Here is a 22,215-nt window from a genome sequence, read left to right on the forward strand (position 1 = left end):
TGAAACCATTGGATAACTTGTAGAACTATTTTAATGCCTGTTTGGATTTTTTTTTTTTAATAAGAAAACTGTGCCAAATGAGCACTGTCTGAAAAGATTAGCCATTTTGCATTCAAAATCTTCATCAGAGTGTTCTTTAAATCATTCCTTCACTTACTTATTAAATAGTTTAGAGTTGACCTTAAAAGCTAGAATTAAGGAGGAATAGAAAATCTGTGGAACCAGATAAAATGTTAGTCCTAATATGGAATAGATTGTGGATTATGAATATATAGGAATATTTTACAAATTGTTACTTCCTCCCTTTTTATTTTTTTCTTCCTCCCTTTTTAAATGCCCAGTATGAAATGTGCTCTCATTTATTTGCAAAGATTTTGCTGCTTCCTGCCCCTCACGTAATGAGAGTTTGAACCATGTTTCTCGTGTCTGTGATGCGTTTACGCAGAAGCACACACACCTTCCTGAGTGGCCATATTGGGTGTGAAAGGATCCTGGGTGCCTGGTGGCTCATGGTAAATCCAAACTCGGAGGCTCCTGAGAAGAATGAAATTTTCCACCTTAACCTTTTATAAATAAAAGAACAGAAGAGGCTTTGGTTACTTTTGGTACCTAGGCAGGTCATTTAACTTCAGAAAAACCTTAATGAGTTAAGTATTTTTATCATATCTTGGTAATATAGCAGCATCTAGAACTGTTCTAGAAATTAGTTAGGAATCTTGCTTTGAGCTTATATTGAATTTTTCTGCGTTTTAGTCATGTGGATCATGGTTTGTGAATTCTGTAAATGTTGATTCAGGAAATTATTTTAAATAAATTTTGCAGTTCATATGTACTAAAATCTCAATTTCCATCCTCACTAGAACTGAAAGACAGCAAGCAAATTTTATCAATTACAAAGAGCTTTAAGGTTGAGAATATTGGACCACTTCCTATAACTGTGACAGCTCTGAAAATTAATGGGTACAACTGTCAAGGTTATGGATTCGAAGTGCTGGACTGTCATCAGTTTTCCTTGGGCCCCAACACGTCCCGGGACATCAGCATTGTGTAAGCACTGGGTTTCAACTTCATTTCGGGGGTGCATTTACTGTATTGTGGGGAAAAAACTTTTGTCACTGGTAAGAGTGTCTTAAGCTGTTTTCATGTAAATAGTTGTCTTGTGGAGGTAAGAACTTCTGCTGTCACTGTGATTCTCTTGTCTTGCGCCTGAAGTGAAAACCTTCAGGAGTTCACAAAGATGCCTCCTGCTGTCAGGTTCACTCCGGACTTCACGTCTTCCTGGGTCATCCGCGAGCTGACTCTGGTCACGGCGGCGGGCCTGGAGTTCCGCTTCACTCTCAACGTGACCCTGCCGCACCACCTGCTGCCTCTGTGTGCGGACGTGGTCCCGGGCCCGAGCTGGGAGGAGTCGTTTTGGAGGCTCACCGTCGTCTCCGTTAGGTAGGCCGCCCCGCTCCTCTGCTCCTCCTCTCCAAGGGGGACGCTGTCAGCCGAGCCGCGTGGGAATGGATGCTGCCTGGCCGGTCGCAGCACGGGGACTGAGTGGGTCACGCTGCTCTGAGAACCCTGACAGGAACCAGAGGAAGTGGTCCCTGTGAGCTGTAAGGGAGAAAGAGCTCAGTGCAGGGGAGTTTGAGGATCTGAGAGTGTAACAGACTGTTGCGCTCCGTGTATGTTCATTGGCGGTCCCAGGGGAGGATATAGATGTTGTCTATAACATTTAAGATATATGAACATCATCTATGGTATATGGTGTTATTAGCTTAGGGCACTGGCAGTTTGAGATTAGAAGACTAGAATGACCCTTTCGGATGTGATTTTTATCCTGGAAAAATCTATAAAAATTGAATTGAAATGTCAGACTGATAAATATTCACCTGTTTAGAAATTTTGCTTTTTGAAATTTTGAGACATCAGAAATTTTAATGTTGTACATCTTATAGAATCTGAATAGTGTCTCTTTAGACCTTGCGCGCCACTCATTCCCTTCTGGTAGAGTTTGTCTTTTTAACGGTAGTCAGAACCGGGCAGTAATGAACCTGTTGTTTTTGTCCTCAGTTTGTCCCTGTTGGGTGTGATTCTAATAGCCTTCCAACAAGCACAGTACATTCTGACGGAGTTCATGAAAACGAGACAGAGACAAAATGCCAGCTCCTCTTCACAGCAAAGCACTAGTCCAGTGGACGTAATCAGCCCTCACTCTCACAAGTAAGGATTCTTGTCGTGTGGGTGGGGGAGATGGTGGCAGGTCTCACCTTTGGTATTACTTACTTCTGATTTTATGTTAAGGTGATATGCCTTTAGAATCTGTACAGTTTTGTTCAAGTCAGTGTATGGCAGCTAAGCCATTCCTTCTAGTATATGCTAGACTTCATGTGAGGGCTCAGTTTATACCTAGGTGGAGCTTGAATGAAAGGTGAGGAGTCCTTAGTACACCTCTGCCCCCCACCACACTGGCTGCACCCTCTTCCTCCTGGAGTTAGAGAGGAGAGGTTTATTCAGCTTGCCTTTATGTTAAATGTTTTTCTTCTTAAATTCAGAAGCAATTGCAAGAACTTTCTCGATACCTACGCCCCCTCCGATAAAGGCCGAGGAAAAAGCTGCCTTCCGGTCAGCAGCCCGCAGAGCAGGATCCAGAATGCGACCAAGAGGAGCCCGGCCACCTACGGCCACTCGCAGAAGAAGCACAAGTGCTCCGTGTACTACGGGAAGCACAAAGGCAGCGCGGCCGCGGCGAGCAGCGCCGGCGCCCCCTTGGAGGACAGGCCAGCCCCGGCCAAGGAGGACGGGTGCCCCACAGGGGCGGGCGAGGCCTGGGCGGGCCTCAAGTGTGCCGGGGGCCTGGGCGTCAACCTGCAGAGGAGCTTCGCGCTCCCCAAGAGCTTGCTGGGCAAAGACGAGAACACACCCAAAAGCGCAGTTGCTGCCAGTCACCCTTCTTCCGGATGTCACGTGAGGGAGGGCGTGCAGACGTGTATGTTTCCCAAGGAAACGGACTTTCAGATTGCAGAGGGCCTATCAGAGCTCCAGGAGCGAGAGGTCTGTCCGATGAAGACCCTTAAGAGACTGCCTGAGAACCATGTGCCGAGAAATTCCCCTCAGTGCCCATCAGACTTGCCAGAGGTTTCCAGGAAAAGTAACGGTAATTTTTTCCTCCTCCTCGGTGATTCTTCCGTCCCGTCTGTCTGCAGCGCGTTCTTAGTGGAATTCGTTTCCCCTGTGACTTTAGTTTGAATTGTGGCTGTGGAATTTTTAGTTCGTGCCCTAAGTTTTATTAGCACAGGTATAACTATTGAAATACCGTTTGCACGACGGAAAGTGTAGGGTGGGACAGCAAGCTTTTAGAGCTTTGTGGTTAAGTTTACTTTTTTAGTACATTCACTGGAATGAGGCAAATATCATGTTTTATTGTTGGACACCTATTCCTAAGTATCTTTTATCTTGGCCTTTCAGACTGTTTGCAAAGATCACTCAGCCTATGCTTCTGATAGAATGAAACTTCCCAACTTTCTGGGTTTAACAGCTGCCCCCAAAGCATGCTGCTCATCCTTGGTTCTTTTCTACTTGTGTGCTTATTTTTGTGTATCCATCTTGACCATTTTAATAAGCACATTTCTGTTCTCTTCAGGAGGCAAATTTTTGACACACTTTTTACTCCAGAAGAATTAGTTACCTCTGATCTTACTTGAAACATCTGAATATAAATAAATTCATATTTTTCACTCCTTGATATTATAGAGGAAGTCATGTTTTGGCTGATTCTAACGAGCTTTATGCATTTAGCAGGGGGAAAAAACACCCAGCTGAATGTTAAATGTTCCCTCAAAGGGTATTTCTAATTTAGAAGGAAGCCAGGGTGCCCTGAGTAGAACATGGTTTGGGCCACTTTGCACCGTTCCTGGTGCCCCTTGTCTGCCCCGCTGGCGTGGGCTCCGTGCAGCAGTGTCTGCTTGAAGGACTCCTGTCCCCGTGGCCTCGCCCCAGCGTGTGAGGGTTTCCTCGGATGATGCGCTCAACTGCGTCTCCATAAAGGCACAGCGTTGCTTGTCTGAGATGCCGATGGTGGGGCTGTGGGTGCCTGTTCTTCCATTTCTGTCCCAGATGTCCTCTGCAGCTCGGGCTACAAAACTCCTGTGCAAAGGGTGACATTTTGCAGTGAGTCTAGCTGAGCATTTCTCATTTCATGCGTCACATAGGCCTGAGAACAGTATTTGACGTAGACTGACTTCACACAAACTTAAGATCAGACTTGTTTCCGGGGATTGTCGCTCCACAGGTGCGTCTTCTATGGTCCGTTGCATCTGTCAGACATCTGTGTAAATGTGTCTGCTGTGTGCAAGGGCTGTGGTCTTGCAGGTGGATGGATGGACCTTCTGCTTCGTCAGAGCACTTTGAAGGGTGTGGACCTTCAAATGATGTAGTGCCAGGGAGGGTCAGAGGATTCAGATCCATGCTCCTGGATCCTTGTGTACTTCTGGCTGTTCAGTTCCTAGATGACCTAGATGACCTAGTTGATATCTAGTTGAGCCTAGATGACCATGTGATATCTAATAGCACTCAGGAAGAGTGAATAAATGAAATAAAGGAGCCCACAAACATAGAATTTGCTTGTATGATTGTAGATTGTAGACGGCTATTCCACCACCCCCCACCCCCAAACCTTTCTGCCCTGTGCAGATGATTGGTGTGTTTCAGTTCAGTCGCTCAGTCGTGTCCGACTCTTTGTGACCCCGTGAATCGCAGCACACCAGGCCTCCCTGTCCATCACCAACTCCTGGAGTTCACTCAGACTCATGTCCATCGAGTCAGTGATGCCATCCAGCCATCTCATCCTCTGGCGTCCCCTTCTCCTCCTGCCCCCAATCCCTCCCAGCATCAGGGTCTTTTCAAATGAGTCAAATCTTGCCATGAGGTGGCCGAGTACTGGGGCTTCAGCTTCAGCATCAGTCCTTCCAATGAACACCCAGGACTGATCTCCTTTAGGATGGACTGGCTGTATCTTCTTGCAGTCCAAGGGACTCTCAAGAGTCTTCTCCAACACCACAGTTCAAAAGCATCAATTCTTCGGCGCTCAGCTTTCCTTACAGTCCAACTCTCACATCCATACACGACTACTGGAAAAACCATAGCCTTGACTAGATGGACCTTTGTTGGCAAAGTAATGTCTCTGCTTTTTAATATGCTGTCTAGGTTGGTCATCACTTTCCTTCCAAGGAGTAAGCATCTTTTAATTTCATGGCTGCAATCACCATCTGCAGTGATTTTGGAGACCAAAAAAATAAAGTCAGCCACTGTTTCCACTGTTTCTCCATCTATTTGCCATGAAGTGATGGGACCAGATGCCATGATCTTAGTTTTCTGAACGTTGAGCTTTAAGCCAACTTTTTCACTCTCCTCTTTCACTTTCATCAAGAGGCTTTTTAGTTCCTCTTCATTTTCTGCCACAAGGGTGGGTGTCATCTGCATATCTGAGGTTATTGATATTTCTCCAGGCAATCTTGATTCCAGCTTGTGCTTCCTCCAGCCCAGCGTTTCTCATGATGTACTCTGCATAGAAGTTAAATAAGCAGGGTGACAATATAGAGCCTTGATGTACTTCTTTTCCTATTTGGAACCAGTCTGTTGTTCCATGTCCAGTTCTAACTGTTGCTTCCTGACCTGCATACAGGTTTATCAAGAGGGAGGTCAGGTGGTCTGGTATTCCCATCTCTTTCAGAATGTTTCAGAATCCTCAACTGGTTTGTTTAGGATGCTTTAAATGGAAACAAATCTCTCACTTCAAGAATTTTTTGAAACTGCTCTTTGGCTGACTCATCAGCCTGTTAAGCAGTATCAGGGTGATTGTTGGTCAGATCAGATCAGAGTTGATGAACAAACTTTGGCTTTTCACCATGTTTGTACCAGCAAAGTCAAAGGTGCTAATTCACAGGCCTGTATTTCTACCCAGAATTAATCTGTCAGTGGGAGGTTCCTCACAGGGAAACCCATTCACTGATGTGTATTTGGTTCTGTGTTCTCTTTACATCGCTATTGTAGGAAAATATCAAAGAGGTTAATAAAGTAAACAAATGGCCTCCCATTAATTTGTGATTTAAGCATTTTAAAGAATTGAGAATTTTAAAAGTAAGAAAGGACTGAGAAATCTAGGGTGAGAAAATTGTAGTTTAAAGATAGGATATGGGGTTTATGGTAATACTGAGGGTTCAGGGTTCTTTTGTCAGATATTGAAGGATGGCTTTGTGATAAGCTGGCAGATGGTGACAGGCAGGGAGTCGTCATGTATAAAGAACCAAGAATGAGAAAACCAGAAGTGTAAGACCCTTCTGACTTTTCACTTCCAACTTGGGAGCATCAGTTTTTTTTTTCTATCTTGAAAAGGATTTCACTTTGCGTTTCCATCTTAAGATCCTTTCTGGAATCTGAAGAACAGCTTCAGTCCTGTGAGCAGAACTCAGCCCCCAGGAGCCTCTTGGGAACTGAGGTAGCACTCCGCTGGAACCAGTCAGCATCTGGGCCGCGTTCTCGCTGTTGCTCCCAAAGCACATAGACAGAAACACGCCCGGTGACAGGGCAGCCTTTGGGAAGAGGGTCTGGGGAGCTGGCCTGTCTGCCAAGAGCTCCTAAAGTGATGCCCTGAACCTGGTGGGGCTCCGGAGCGCCCGAGCGTCGTGCCTTCTCTTCCTCCTAGGCCGTGCTTTCCCTGAGCGTAGCTGCCATGTAAGAACAGTCTTCTGAGCTGTGTGTTGACGGCTGCGTGCTCACCGTTGTTGTGGAGAGACAGTGTTTTCTGAGTAACAAAGTGTGCCGGCCGTCCCTCTCACGCTCTTTCTGCTGCTTCCTCCTGAGAGGCCCGCAGTAAATAACAGATTAAACTTGGCGATAGACGTGCAGTCTGTCGAGAGACTCCTCAGGGCTCGGTTTCACACACTTGTCTTTTGCTGTCAGCCTGTCAAACAGCTGTGAAACAGTGACACCCTCGAAGCGTGTGTTATATGGTCCAGAGTCTCTTGACAGTCTGACAGGAGCAGGGTTTTATGTGTAATGTAAATAAGTGATCTTTTGAAATATATCTCCTTTCAAATGTTTATGACTATTATTTTTTCAGTATATGATCAAAATAATGTAGACTTAAAGCTGGAGACCAATTGCTCCTGGCCTCAGCGTGATGAAAAAGAGGAATAGTTGGCAAATTTTTTGTTGTCTCTGCTTGTAATAATATAAGGGATAATGAACTTCTAAATTTAATACCCTAAAGCCTTGAAATTAACAGTGCATGGAAGTTTTTAATGAATTGGACAGATACTTACAAAATTTCTGAAATACCAGTGTTTGCAGGAATTATAATCTCATTTATTTAATACTTACAGATACCAAGAACTAGAAATGAAAATCTAGTGGCTTACTCAAAATACAGCATACAGTTAGATTTGATACAGTAAAACTCTGAGCAGGATTCTGGCCCATTCATTTGTTTCTTTTCTCCGATTGTTCTTTATTTTTTATCTTCCTTTTTATCTTTTATTTTTCTTTTTTATCTCTGTGGCTCAGACATTCCTGCTGTGGCAGAAGACCGTATGACCCTGTGAGTCCTCACTCATAGTAGGATGCCTTGGGGTGGCTCCATTTTTAGAACCACATGTATGCTCACAGCTATTTCTGAAATCTTGCGTATTGTCATGTTAGAGTTTCTGGAAGACTAAATTTGAATTCGTTTTATTGTTGGTCCTGATACACTCCATAGGGTCACAAAGAGTCAGACACAACTGAAGTGACTTAACATGCCTGGTTCTTAACCCCCACAGTAGGCATTAGGAATTTTCTGAGAGTCTGTGCTTTGTCCCTTTGGATCCTTTCTAAGAAACTTTGATGACTGATACTTTCAGTACTGTCCTTGGCCTGAAGAAAACTTGAGGAAAATAATTTTCTCATGAATTAAGGTTCTAGGAAATTCGTGCACATTTTTAGAGAATAACTGTCTTCTGGGCACATTGATGGCTTCAGGAACCTGAAGTGACGTCTTTGTGACGTTATTTTCTGTTTTGACCCTGTCTCCCTTGCTCTTGGCTCTTTCTCAACTTCTTTGTGGTGCTGGGATTTTTTTTTAATTACTTAATTTTAGTGGGAAGCTAATTACTTTGCAGTATTGTGGTGGTTTTTTCCATACATCGACATGAATCAGCCATGGGTGTGCATGTGTCCCCCACCTCCCTCCACACCCATCCCTCTGCGTTGTCCCAGAGGTGCTGTATATTTCACCTGTGGGTATCTTACACCTGATCTGTGTTGCAGAGGATTTCATGTTCCCAGCGTGTTTATAGCTACATAATATTTACATAATTTTCCATTAGCAAAAGAATACTTCTTGTAAGTGTTATTGATAAAATGTATGCATCTTGCTTTGAGTGAGGTTGATGTGTAGCTTCAAGGTTGCAGAATCTGGAGGGCATTTGACCACTCTTGTCTGTGTTGAGAGCCTCGCGCTGCCTCGGGCCCCTCAGCAAAGCAGATGACAGCCTGTAGCCTGCTCTGCTGTGATGTGTTTGCAGGCAGGCATCTACACTTCCCCAGATGGCCGTGTTATGAGGGATTCTTCCTTAAAGAAGAAAGGGGAAGGTATGAAATCCTTTCTGAGTCATATTAGTGTCTTGAGGCCAGTTATCATGGGGTTGAGGTTGGTTTAGCTTATTTTGAAGTCAGGGATAGAAGAAGAAATACACTGAGGAATGAGGTTACTTGGAAGAAAGTGGAGAGATCCCTCTTACGGATGGTTCCTGCTGATGCCGACCTTGCCTCGTGAGTGACTTGAGCTCAATTCTCCCCCGAGGGTGCTGTTCCCTGGGCAGATGGGCACCTCCTGCAGGAAGACAGCCGGCCCTCCAGCTGTTCGTGTGTCTGTCCGTGATGACCCTTAATATTTTTGTCTTTTCTGGTTGCATCTTTATAACAGTCAGTCAGGGCAGGCAGAGAAGGTGTTTCCTTTCATATTTAAGAAAACTGCAGCTCAGGCAGCTTAAGAGACCTACTTCTGATCATAAAACTGATTAGTGTCTTGAGTCATGTCCATAACCCAGAATTTTACCTCCTCCTCCAAATTAAAAAAAATTTGCATGTTAGATCCTGGTCGAGGAAGTAAGGTCCCACAAGCCACACGATGCAGCCAAAAAAAAGCTTTGGTAAAATACACAAGCCGAAAGTTACCATCTTAAATTATGAAGCTCAGTGACATTAAGTCCATTCCTATCATTGTACAACCATCACTGGAAACCATTGGTTTCCAGAGCTTTTTTATCATCCCAATAAAGCCATCAAGCAGTAACCACCGAACTCTGTTCCCTCCAGTCCCTGGTACCACCATTCTTCTTTTTATCTCAGTGAATTTGACATCTCCAGCTCCCTCAGACAAGTAGCTGCTGCTGCTGCTAAGTCGCTTCAGTCGTGTCCGACTCTGTGCGACCCCATAGACGGCAGCCCACCAGGCTCCCCCGTCCCTGGGATTCTCCAGGCAAGAACACTGGAGTGGGTTGCCATTTCCTTCTCCAATGCATGAAAGTGAAAAGTCAAAGTGAAGTCGCTCAGTTGTGTCCGACTCTTAGTGACCCCGTGGACTGCAGCCTACCAGGCTCCTCTGTCCATGGGATTTTCCAGGCAAGAGCACTATAAGGATCACACGGTATTTGTCTTGTGACTGGCTTATTTCACTCAGTGTAGTGTCTTCCCTTGTGGCTTCCCTGGTGGCTCGGGTGGTGAAGAATCTGCCTGCAACGCAGGAGACCAAGGTGTGATCCCTGGGTCAGGAAGATCCCCTGGAGAAGGAAATGGCAACTCACTCTAGTACTTGCTTGGAGAATTCCATGGACAGAAGAGCCTGGTGGGCTACAGTCCTTGGGATTGCAAAGAGTCAGACACGACTGAGTGACCAACACTTTGACCTGATAATATTGTCAGTGTTCATCCATGTCATGTCATATGTTGGAACTTCATTCCTTTTTTCCCCTACCTTAACCATTTTTGTTTGTATGTTCAGCAGTGCTAGTTATATTTGCATTGTAGTGCGATGAATCATTCCTGTTTAAAGCTAATGGTGTTCCACGGTATTTACCACATTATATTTATCCATCCATTTGTCCGTGCACAAGTTTGGGTTGTTTCTACCTTTTGGCTTTTATGAATAATGCTGCAGTGAATAATGGCGTGTCCCTCCTCGCTCTTCCCATGAACTCTCTTAATGACTGTTTGTAGAACTCAATATAAGTGCCTTTTCACCTGCAAACAAGATAAATTTTTAGAGCGTTCATTGTGGATGTCAGAAACAGCCCTTAAGTCTAAGCCTCATTAAATCAAATGAGATTGTGTGGTGTAGGAAGGAAATTTAACTTTGGGGAATGTGAATGGAAATAATTAGCTAGAAATTGAATCATTTTTATTTATTCAAGGGACTAACCAGCAAGTGCCTGTCAAGAATGAAGTAGACAGTTGTGAAACTTTGAAAAAGGTTGACACAAAGTCTTCTTCAGAGAAGAAGATTCACAAAGCAGCTAAAGAAGACGGATGTTCTGAGAAGCAGGACATACCTTCAGTCGAGGTCTGTATTCATTTTTTTCTTGCCTTTTAGAACAAAACCCAGTTTTAGGACTTCAAGTTGCAAATATCTATGTAATAACTGTACATTTGTATTTCATACTTTTCAAAGAGGATCGTTACATATTTTGATTTCACATGGATAATTGGTGAGGTTGATGTATTCAGAAAGTTTATCTTCTAATTATATAGGAAATACTAAAATAATTTTTGATGACATCAGATAGCTTTTATTTGCAAGAGAAGCTGTTCTTAAGCAAAATGGGTTAACTGCTGGGTAAAAATGGCAGAGTAGAACCAGATCACATCTATCTTCTCTCTAATTGTTACTCAGCATCCTTTTTAGGGCAAAATCTTGCTGATTTAGAAGCACAAGCCAGTGTCCCACAGGAGAGGGATGCCTGTCGAGCTTCAGTGTGTGGGCTCTGGCAGGACAGACTCCCAGAAGAAAGAGCAAAGCTTGGGTACTGTCCCACCGTGTGGACCACTGCAAAGTGTCTAAAAAGCAGAACCCAGCCTGTATCTGATAGGAACCAAAGTTCGCAGATAAAGGTGGGAAAGGGATTTAGGAGAATTTATCTGCTTTACCTCAGAATAGAGCTGTCTGTGTATTAACACAAGCACAGTGGAAAAAATAGCATTGCAACTATGCCGATATACTGTAGGAAAAATGAAGAGAAGGAATAGAACATACCAAAAACAGACCAAGGTTCTAATCCAGATCCTATCCAGAGACATGAAGGGAACCTTGAGAACACCTCACACAGTAGACTATGAATTCAGTAAAACACAAGCTTTTAAAGGCAAATTAATAGGTGAGAATGTAGTTGGAAGAGGTGTATGACAGTGGCTGAAAATTGATTTATTGAGCTGAAGGAAAGGCTTAGAGATAACCAGAGTGAACGTGGAGGAAAAATTTTAAGAGATTGAAGATTTTAGGGAAAAGATGATAATAGATAGGGGGACAAAGACAAAAATAGTCCAATGTAAAAGAATGATTGTCTTAGTAAGTGGCCCAACAATGGATCAGAAAAGTATTCAGTGATGTAATAGAAGAAAAATTTCCTAATGTGACGGTAAAACTGAGTTTAAAGATTCAGAGACACACTGTGTACACCAGAAATGCTGATCCGTGATAATAAACATAGGCACATCCTGGTTAAGGTGTTGAACTTAAAGTTTAAAGAATTGTGCAGAAAAGACGGGAAATAAATATACGTATGTCTATGGCTGATTCATGTTGATATATGGCAGAAACCAATACAATATTGTAAAGCAATCATTCTCCAATTAAAAATAAAAAATTTTAAAGAAAAGACAGGAAAAATCAGGCACACACCTAGGTTTGCCTCAGGCTTTGTAGAAGCATCTAATATATGAGAGCAGAAGAGTTCTCTCCTTGAGACAGTGAAAATGTGAATGCGAACATTTTGTCCAGAGAAGCTGGCACTCAGGCTCAAAGGCAATAAACATGCATCTGTAAATGCAAATGCACTTGGCAGCCTTGCTTGAAAAATGAAGTTAATGAAATTTAGGCACCCACGATAAAAGTATAGATAGACTCAGGATCGAGGAAGCTGTGTTAAAGATCTTTTGAGGTTTCTGTCCATTTTATATCCAGAACTAAGGCTGAACAGTTGTCAATTACGATTGTAGAACAGAAATCAAATATTAAAACTTGAATGAAGCAGAAATAGTAATAAAATCAGCAAAAACAGGAGGTGGGATTGAAAGGTGAGTGTAAAGTAAGTTTTAATTTTCTCTTTCTTGGTAGCAAGCCAAATCTGTGCAAAACTGAAGCATGTAGTTTAAAAGGGTGAGAACCTACAAAAATCTGTTTCACCGTCTTTCTCTTAACCTTAGAGATATCCTTAGGGAATTAATATATCACGTGGAAAAGAAACGTTTATTGAAAGTTGGCATTCCTTTGGTTCTACTTGATTTTCTTCTGTTAAGTTCAAATAAAATTGAGCCTTAAAGTTTTATTTAAAAACAGTGCATGGTCTTAGTTTTCTAAATTACTCCCATCATCTGTCCTGCCACCCTTATGTAAGTATAGGTTTTAAAAAGACATGCTAAAAAATAAGGTTTGCTAAATAATCAGTGGGAGAACTGGGTTATTTCTCAGGAAGTGGGATTTTGCATGATTTCTTTTTTTTCCTTCTTTATGCTATTCTGTTTTTGCTTAAACTCTATACAAAGCATGAATTTTTCACTGAAGTAAATGAGTGTGATACCAAATAAGAAAATCTCAGACATTCCAAACCAGGAATCTGTGGTCTGTTGAGAAAAACAAGATATTTCCATGTAGTCAAGTGCTCAGGTCAGTGTGTGGTCGCAGGGGTCGCAGAGGTGGGAACGTCAGCTTAGGCTGCAGGGCTGTGGAAGCCCCAAGGAGGAAGGAGCTTGTGCGGGGTTGGGGGTGGGGGGCTGTGCGGAGAGGCTGGGGACAGCAGAGGGGCACCCGGCACATGGGACCCTGCAGCACGGTGGGGAGCCACAGCGAGGGACTGTCTGACCCGGAAGCAGCTCAGTCAGGAGGGGAAGTGGCGGGGAGGGCAGAGTCAGAGTCTGGCCAGCTTGCCAAGAGCTCTCAGGCCAACTCAAAGTTTAGATTTCAGTCCCTGCATCTCAGTTGGAGACAGTGAAGTAAGTGAGCACAGGCCCTGGGAAGGGATGCTTGCCTGCTCAGGAATTCCAGGATCAAATTTTTAAAAGCACTCTGGCCCAAACAAAAAGTCTCTTTGGAGGATTTGGCCTGAGGGTGGCCCGTTTGGGGACCTTGCTGCGAATCTTGGAGAGCTGTTGAAGGGTTCTGCCCTGGGCAGGGGGCGGGGGTGGGGAAGGGAGGGAAGGATAACAAATGGAAAACAACCTGCAGGCTGCCGTCTTCTTGAAGGTTGTGATTGAGTATCTTTAAATTCAGTTTCATAAAGTTGGGCAAAGTGCCTGTAATGAAGAGCCAGTGTGGTGGTTTAAGCAAGTGCTCGAATGAATGTGTGAACAGGGCATTTCTGCAGGATCTGTCCGGGTGTTTTGGAGGCAGGTTGGGGAGGGCAGGAATGGGTACTGGCTCTGTGCTCACCAGGAGGCTGTTCCTCTGCTGGGAGGTGTGATGTAATCAAGGCTGGGCTTGGCAGGAGCAGGGGTACAGGATGGCACAGTGTAGAAGAGAGACCTCAGGACTTCTGAGGACCTGAGTGCTTGAAGGAGAGGAGCCATCTTTTCTTGCAGAGCCATTTGCAAAAATAGCTCCAGGGTTTTAAGTCTGGGAAACTAGAATGTGGGGAATTGGGACTTCCCCCATGATTCGTTCATGTTCATCTCAGGGCAGTGTTGCCTAGTGGTTTAGTGGCATGGGTTTTTTGTTTTTGTTGTTTTTTTGCAGCTGGTGTGAATCCAGCCCAACTCTTACTCCTTAACGTTGGGTGAGTTACTCAACATCGCAGTTTCCTCATATGAAACATGAGAGTAGTGATAGTATTCCTACCTCTTAGGGTCTCGAGGATTGGAGGAGTGGTAAGTGCTTAGGACAGCAGCCCTTGGGAAGCACTGCCCAGAAGTTGGAATCAAGGAGGTGACAGGTGTGACTGTGATCGCTGCCAACAGAGGGGAGGCCAGACGGGCATGGCGGTGCCTCATGGGTGGCAGGTATGGAGCTGGAGCCGCCGCTGCGAGGCAGGCCCTGGAGACGGGAATGTATTCTGACCTGGAGAATACCATGGACTGTACAGGCCAAGGGGTTGCAAAGAGTTGGACAAGACTGAGCAAGCTTCACTTCACTAAAAAATACCAAACAGTAGAATTGAACCTACTGTATTTTAAGATAACCTGGAAGCATGGTGTAAAGCTGAGAAAATTCTTACTGGCTGAAGTCTGGTATTAGTTTTGTTGCTAAGCAGTGTCTGACTCTGTGACCCCATGAACTGCAGCATGCTAGGTTTCCCTTGCCTTTGAGTTTGCTCAAAGTTGTGTTCATTGAGTCAGTACAATGAGCTTTCCCAACTTCCACAACTGTATGTTTTGGATCCATTTTTTATTTAACATTTATACTCTCAAATGGACTTATTTTTATTTGGATCAAACCCTCATAGTAGTGGGATCCAGCCCACTACAGTGCAATGAAGCATGTGTCCGAGAGGGACTCTGTCCCGGTGGGGGTTAGCACTGAAGAGTGATGTGCGCTCTCGGACGCGGGCACGGAGGCCAGCAGTCTGAGTCTGCTTGACGGGCGAGCGGAGCAGGCAGACGAGAGGCTAGCCGGCCGGGCCGCGGGGACAGGGCGCACGGTCAAGAGCAGAAGTCGGGTCCGTGGACCTGGGGGAGAAGGGACTGGACACAGCTGGGAACAGGACACTGTGCTGCCCTGCGGCGAAGCGGAGGCTGACTCCAAGGGCTGCCGACCCCGCTGCCCTCTGGCCGTGTGTTCTGGGTGGTGGTGGGGGGAGCCGATCCCGGCAGGGCAGCCAGGCTGGAGGTGTGGCCCTGTCTGCGCGTGGGGGGCGCCGTGCCCCCTGCCCCGCCCCCAGCCACAGAGCTTCCCCGGCTCCCGTCCAGACTCGCCCTCTGCGTCGGTGCCTGCGTGCACGGAGCCCGGGCGCTCCTTGGACTCCGGTCCAGGGCTTGTGTCGGCTCCACCTCCCCTCCCTGCTCCGTGCAGGCAGTGGGCTCCACGGGGGGCCGCACTGGGGCCGAGAGTCTGGGGGCTTGGGCTGTGCTCGGGAGTCCGAGGCCCCTCACAGTCGCTGAGCGGCTTTCTGGGGCAGCGGGGCTGGGGGTGGGCTGTGGGCGGTCCTCTCTGCTGGCTCGGGGGCCTGCTGTTTAAACCCCTTGAGTGTACTTTCCATTTCATTGTTCGCTTGGAGAAAATCATTCTCAGTAAACACGTCCCCGAGTGCAGTGCTCAATGTTTGTTTTTCTTGCGCATTCTTGGGGCCTAACTTTGCAGCTTAGTAGATTGTATAAATCTGTCTATAGCACATGGGGAACATTCCTCCAGATTTATTGGCGAAGGAGGTTGAAGCCCAGATTTGGGAGCCACAAACCAAATTTTAGTCCCAGCCCTGGCTGTTTATTTTCTTGTAAGCAGATCTCCACCCCCTGCTTAGAAAAGGAATTCATGACTATTATAGAAGCATAAAGAAGGGAGGAAAAGATGTGTCCAGAATGGATCGCTTTTTGCATTTTTCTATATTCTCTTGCTTCTCTGTGCAAGCATTGAAAAACTCGGGATAATTATATTATTGTGTATACAGAGCTTTGTTGTAATGTCATAATTTTGAATTTTCTCGTGTTAGAAATTAATGAGGAACTTTGTTTTCAATGGTTACATAACATTCCATCACTGAATTGTGCCGTAATCCAAACCACTTCCCTGCAGTTGAACATTAGAGTTGTTTGCAGCTTTTTATTTCATAAATAACAGGGTGGTGAACTAAGTCTGGCCTGTATAGCTGGTATATCCTTGCTATAGATTTCTAGAAATAGAGTTAAAGAGGATCAGCTGTCAGGGTCCCCCCTGTGTGCCTCCAGCGTGCCCTCAGAAAGCAGGTGCCTGTCTCCCTTCATGCAGGGTACGTGATGATGGTCCTGTACTCCGGTCTCAGGAGCACTGTTCTTTGGCAAAATCTTGGTCAGTGGGATAGGTAAACAATTGCATTTTTTCATTTCAGTTTGCATCTCTTACTAGAGAAAAGTAAGGATTTTCCTTCATTCTTTTTGTAAAATTCTGAAAAGCACAAGATACCATTATCTAAGATCCTACCACTGACGTTTTGTAAAATATGTACTTTGTCTAAGTTAATATGTGAATGTCTACACCAGTTTTGCTTGCCCTGCTGAGAGAGAGAGGAGACACAAGCTGTTACGGCGCACTGCCCCACCCCTAGTCTGCCCCTGTCTTTGCAGGCATAAACACACAGTGTAAACACACTTGTGTTTTTAAAGCCAAAATGGAAAGATGAGATACAAGTTGGTCTATAATTTGTCTTTTCTAACAACACACTTTATTGTTAAATATTTTGGAGGAGCTCTTCGTGCTTTTGGCCTTCTGTTGCTTCTGTGAACTTGCGTTTCATGTCCTTTGTCCACTTCTCTGTTGGATGTGTTTTTTCCCCCTTGTTTTCTTTGAGAACATAGGTGAAGGTGTTGACTCTTTGTCAAATAGTAAAATGATTTTTTCCCTTAGTTTGCCCTTCCCTCCTTTTATTTGACTTACGTACAGTAGCTTTAAGAATGCCTTTGTGCAGTCTGTGATTTCTTTTTTATTTCTTCCCTTGCCTTCATTATTAAAGCTTAGGAAACCTTATTTCCCCACCCTGTGATCAGTTGGTTGTTCCTCATTCAGGAAGATCAGGTAATTCAACAGTGACGATGATAGCTCAGTCTATGGACACTGCCTGCTTCGTGTCGTGTACTTGAAGCCTCACGACAGCCTTTTGGAAGACTTGGAAAACTGAGGCAGAGGGAGGTAAAGCTACTTGCCCAAGATAACTGAGCCTGTCACACGGAGTGGGGCTCAGGTCAGGCAGTTCAGCCTCAGAGACTCTTAATTTCAGATCTGCATGGACCCTTCAGACCCTGGTTAGCCCTGCCTCCTCACCACCAGAAACCAAAGACCCACTGTCCCTGTCTTCCTCCCGTTTCCTGACAAGTCTGTAGCTTTGGTTCCCCTCAGCTCCACCTGCAGCCTCAACTGCTTGCGTGTCCTCCCCTAGCTGCCTCTGGCCACTGCCTCTGCACCATCTGATGGTTCTCTGACACACAGACAGACAGACGACAACACACTCACCCTCTCCCCGGCCGCTCCTGTGTTTGCTGCATCCTGCTTCTGTGCCGCTCCATCCACACCGTGGCCAGCATGTCCCCGCTCTCCTGAAGCTCACTCCCCTGAAGCTCACTCCCCTGAAGCTCACTCTCCTGAAGCTCACTCTCCTGAGGCTCACAGGCAGCCCCCATTCTGGGCTAGCCCTCCGGCGCTCCCCTCTTGTGAGCCACGCCGCTGCTCCCCAGGTTGCATGGAGAAGGCGGCCACGGGGCAGAGTGGCTCCGGCCCCGCTCACCCTTCTGGCTCCATTAGAAGCTGGCCCTTCACGTGTGGGTGACCCTGGGACAGAAAGGCTCAGATCCCCTCTGTGCTGTGTATTTCCAACTTATGCTGGGGTAGGGGGAGAGTGACGTGGGGAGAAGCCGGCTTTTCCCCTACCCCACCAAAAGCTGGAAAGAGAACAATACTCAAATAAATGTGGTTTGTATTTGATGTTTAAAATCGCATCTTCTCTGACCACACATCTTTAGTGTGTCTAGTTTAGAACTTTTTAGCATTAAGTCCTATAGGATAGGACTTTGTGTGTTTGACTTGCCATGTTTTAAAAGTACTCTCAGAATCAGGAAAAATACTTTTTTGAGGGGGAAAATACAGGTTAAAGATAGCAAAAATACCGTAATCCCACCACATATGCAGTTTAAAAATATCATTTTATTTCTAGTGTTCGTTTATGGTAGTGATATCTATCATATTTCTTTGATAGATACATGAGGCTTTCACTGCCCCAGACATGTAACATGCAGGTATCTAAAACCTTTTATTTTCCTTCTGCTTTAAAGGGGCAGTGTGGTAGAAGGAAGAAGAAAAAGTTTTAGAGGACATTAAAAAGATGAGCTACTTAAAAAATTTAAAGGGCAAGGGGACCCCTCCTCCCCTTGGGCCTGTTAGAAAAATGTGCAGAAAAATGTGACCATGCCTCACATTTAAAGGACTTCTCAGGTGGCTCAGTGGTAAAGAAATCCGCCTGCCAATGCAGGAGCCTCAGGAAACACAGGTTTGATCCTTGGGTCAAGAAGATCCTCTGGAGGAGGAAATGACAGCTCACTCCAGTATTTTTGTCTGGAAAGTCCCATAGACAGAGGAGCCTGGTGGGCTACAGTCCGTGGGGTCACAAAGAGTTGGACACGGCTGAGCACGCATGCCCTTCAACATTTGAAAGAGGGAAAAACCCAAATTTTAAAAATTGATATATATTATATAATATATATATGTCTCATGCTAAATTAAGTTTTTCAGAACAATATTTAAAAACATCAAGCATATTCTTGGTTTTATTTACTTGAAAAGCTTAAACTAGTTTGGAGTATTCTCTGGAGTTTTGACTGTTCTCCTAAAGTTCATTTATAAACAAATAAAAACATAAATACACAAATTACTCCTCTAAGTTGAGTTTTTACATTACTTTTCTTCAGTAGTAATTCATGTGAATTGCACATACCAAATAAACAGGTGAAGGTCAGAGGATTTATTGCTGCTGAGGTTAACAGCAAGCTGACCATAAATTGCTAACAGATGTTTTTCCTTTATAGCCCCTGAGAAATTTTATAGGCACAGTTTGTGTTTTTTTTTTTTTTCCTTTTCTTTTTGCAGAGGTTGAAGGAGGTAGAAAAAGAAAGGAAATGAAAAGACTAGAGATTGAGAAATATATGTCCTCAGTTTTCACTAGTTCTGGAATGTTCTGAATTAAGATGGGGTTCGTTTTCAAAAGCTAAAATCACACAGAGGTGAAGACTTTACTAACGTTTTCTTTTTTTCCTCTTTAGCAAGAAGATCCTTATAGGAAGAAGGCGCTTCAGGAGAAGAAAGAAGGAAATGTACAAAATTTAAATTGGAATAAAAATCGAATGTGCAGAAAAAACAAAAAGAGGGGTGCTGCCCAGGTCTTGAGGTGTGTAATTTTTATAATTCCTTTAAGTTTTCATCCGTTATTTACTTTGTAATTTTACATTTAGCTGTTACCTTCCAATCTTACTTTTGTTGAGTTGGATACAATAATGTGAGAGTGTAGATATTTGCATTTTGAGAGGAAAATATATTGTTGAAATTAATATTCTTAAAATTAACATATCTTCTGGTTACTTTTATTGTTGTTGGAAAGCCCCTTAAAATGAACAAATTTTAAAAATTTTAGCTGGTAAAATGCAAAAAGCCATGGAAAGTTTTAGGGGAAAAGCATAGCTATTCCACCTCACCAGGGCCTTTGTTCTGCCTATGAAGTGACAGAGAGCAGGTGGTAGAGAAAGCCCTGGGCTCACCTTCCCAGCCTGACCCTGAGCTGTCTGGGCTGCATGGGGTCCTGATAATGAGAGAGAACACCCCATGCATCGGATCTTCTGCTCCGTCTTGCAGAAGGAAGGTTCCTCCATTGCAGGAAGGGAGGTGCGGATACTACGAGGTTGGCCTGTGCCAAGAGCCAGATGTTACCCCAGGCAGTCAGACGTTCCTGTTGGTAAACCTTGCTTATCTGCCAGATGAAGGGTCCACCAGGATTTGTGGGAATCCCATTTGAGTTTCCACAAGTGGCTCTCTAAACCTGGTTTTGCATTAGTTCCACAGCTCGAGGGTTTTCCCCACTAGATGAGTAGTGTGTTCATCCTGACTCCAGGCGCGGAGCACCTCCTGCCCTCCGCCCGTCCCTGGAGTGCCTGCTGAGCGGCCCTGCGCTGATGGGCCCCCCCGACCCCTGTCCGGGTGGCCTCGGCCTGCTCTCCCGCGCTGGCCCCACGCTGGCGGGCCCCCGGACCCCTGTCCGGGTGGCCTCGGCCTGCTCTCCCGCGCTGGCCCCACGCTGGCGGGCCCCCCGACCCCTGTCCGGGTGGCCTCGGCCTGCTCTCCCCCGCTGGCCCCGCGCTGGCGGGTCCCCCGACCCCTGTCCGGGTGGCCTCGGCCTGCTCTCCCGCGCTGGCCCTGCGCCCTCTGGTTTGTCTTCTGTTGAGCACTGGCTCTTGGAGCTCAGCGAGGTGTTAAATGTGTCTGTCCCGTTGTTCTCGGCAGCTCCACATTTGTGGGGAGAAGACTCCATGTTGGCTGCTCTCGTGGCTGGGAGGGAAATCTGCCAGAACAGCCCCTGTGGCGGCCAGGGGCCCCGGGTGGGGGCATCTCTCCTCCTTGGTTTGCACCCTTGGGATGCAGCCCTGTGACATGCCCCGCCCCCACCGCCCCTGTGTGTCTTGCTTTACCGGGAGGCGGGCCAAATGACCCTGGGGGCCTTTTTTTTTTTTTTTTTAAAGCTACTTATTTATTTGGCTGCGCTGGGTCTAAGTTGCAGCACATGAGATCTTTAGTTGAGGTATGTGGGGTCTAGTTCCCTGACTCGGGACTGAACCTGGACCCCCTGCCTTGGGAGCTTGGAGTCTTAGCCCCTGGACCACTAGGGTAGTCCCCTCCCCACCCCCAGGGGGCCTTTAAACTCTGGTTCTGTGCCCTGCAATCAGCAGCTTGCAAATAGGAACAAAAAGACAGAGACCCACTGTTAGATAATTAATGGGTAATTATTGATCTATTAAATTATTAAATACTGTTTTCATGGGTAATTATTCTTATGCTACATTATTTGAAAGCTGCAATGTGGTCTCCTGTAGAAAGGAAAGTCACCCCTTATATTCTCATAAAAAGTTGATGAACTTATGTGGTTCCTTTAAAGTGGTATATTTGCTTGATATGGACACAGAAAGATAAAAGGTTAGGGTGGAGTTTCATCAATTGAGTGTTAAGATATATTTTTAAAAGCAGATTTCTGACATGTGAAAGAAACAAATTTAAGTTATTACAGAGTAACTGTGAACTACCTTGTAGGTAATCAGAGTTTTCTGAGAATATGATGCTTACGTAGCTGATGGTTCTTGGCCTTTCTGCTCCCTTGGCTCCTGCTTCTGTCTCTGTACTCTTTGCCCTGAGCGCTCAGAATCCAGGGAGGCCACTGACTCCATCTCACGCTCAGATCCCGCAGTCGTCCCTGACGTGAGGTACAGAAGTTGGAGTGTGTGAAATAATCACTGAGGCGTTTCTGTAGTGCTCTCTGGCACAATTCTGTGTCTCCATTTATAAGACTTGTATTTCAGGTCTTCCCTCAAGTTCATGGTCTAGTTAGAGAGATGTAAGTGTTGGACTGTGAAGTCCTTGGGGAAAAAACATTCTTCTTTGTAGATACTGCACCTTTCCTAACAATATGTGACTCGTGGTGGTCACTGCATAAGAGTTTGCTAAATGAATGAACGAGAAAAGATATCAGCTAACACTCAGACCTTCCCTCAGATGCCAAGAAGCAGGGTCATCCACCCAGAGTCATTTTACACTAAATCCAAGGAAGACACGCCAAGAGTTGTGGATTTTAGTCCTGCACCTGCCATTTACCAGTTGACCTGGGGTGACTCATTGAACCTGTGCAGTATTACTCCCACTGTAAAATACAAAGCGAGTAAATGAACTCCAGCTTAATTCTGGTTCTAAAATGGCAAAAGCTTATTTTTCCTGATCTCTGTCCCTTACTCATCACCACCCCCAGAGAGAAAAGGGCTTGAGTTGTCACAGATTCACACTCTTACGCTGCTCAGGAGAGCAGGTATGTGTGTATGCAGAATACCATGCAGATGGGATTTTCTGTGGCTCTTCCAGGCCTTCCGACCAGAGTGAGTTAAAGCTGGTGTGCAGTGAGTTTGAAAGGTCTGAACTGAGCAGTGACATCAACGTAAGGAACTGGCGTATCCAGGAAAACCCTGGGGAAGCGTGCAAAGCAGGTGCCAGCACTGGAAGCAGCTTACCTGCCACGCAGGGAGAGGCAGGTACGGAACCGCATTGAGCTATGAACCACA

The 22,215-nt window shown here is 45.3% G+C and overlaps 1 protein-coding gene across 2 annotated transcripts in view; it reads left to right on the forward strand.

Moving 5' to 3' along the window:
* TMEM131L (transmembrane 131 like) overlaps positions 1-22,215 on the forward strand; it is a 172,080-nt gene that overhangs the window by 136,206 nt on the left and 13,659 nt on the right. For both annotated transcript variants that reach the window (XM_061142535.1, XM_061142536.1), the window contains exons 22-28: positions 861-1,047; positions 1,255-1,440; positions 2,059-2,208; positions 2,541-3,142; positions 10,434-10,582; positions 19,168-19,292; positions 22,019-22,185. In XM_061142535.1, the coding sequence (XP_060998518.1) occupies positions 861-1,047; positions 1,255-1,440; positions 2,059-2,208; positions 2,541-3,142; positions 10,434-10,582; positions 19,168-19,292; positions 22,019-22,185 (1,566 nt within the window). The remainder of the gene's footprint in view (positions 1-860; positions 1,048-1,254; positions 1,441-2,058; positions 2,209-2,540; positions 3,143-10,433; positions 10,583-19,167; positions 19,293-22,018; positions 22,186-22,215) is intronic.

The sequence above is a fragment of the Dama dama genome, chromosome 5, assembly GCF_033118175.1.
Source record: "Dama dama isolate Ldn47 chromosome 5, ASM3311817v1, whole genome shotgun sequence".
Classification (NCBI taxonomy): Eukaryota; Metazoa; Chordata; class Mammalia; order Artiodactyla; family Cervidae; genus Dama; species Dama dama.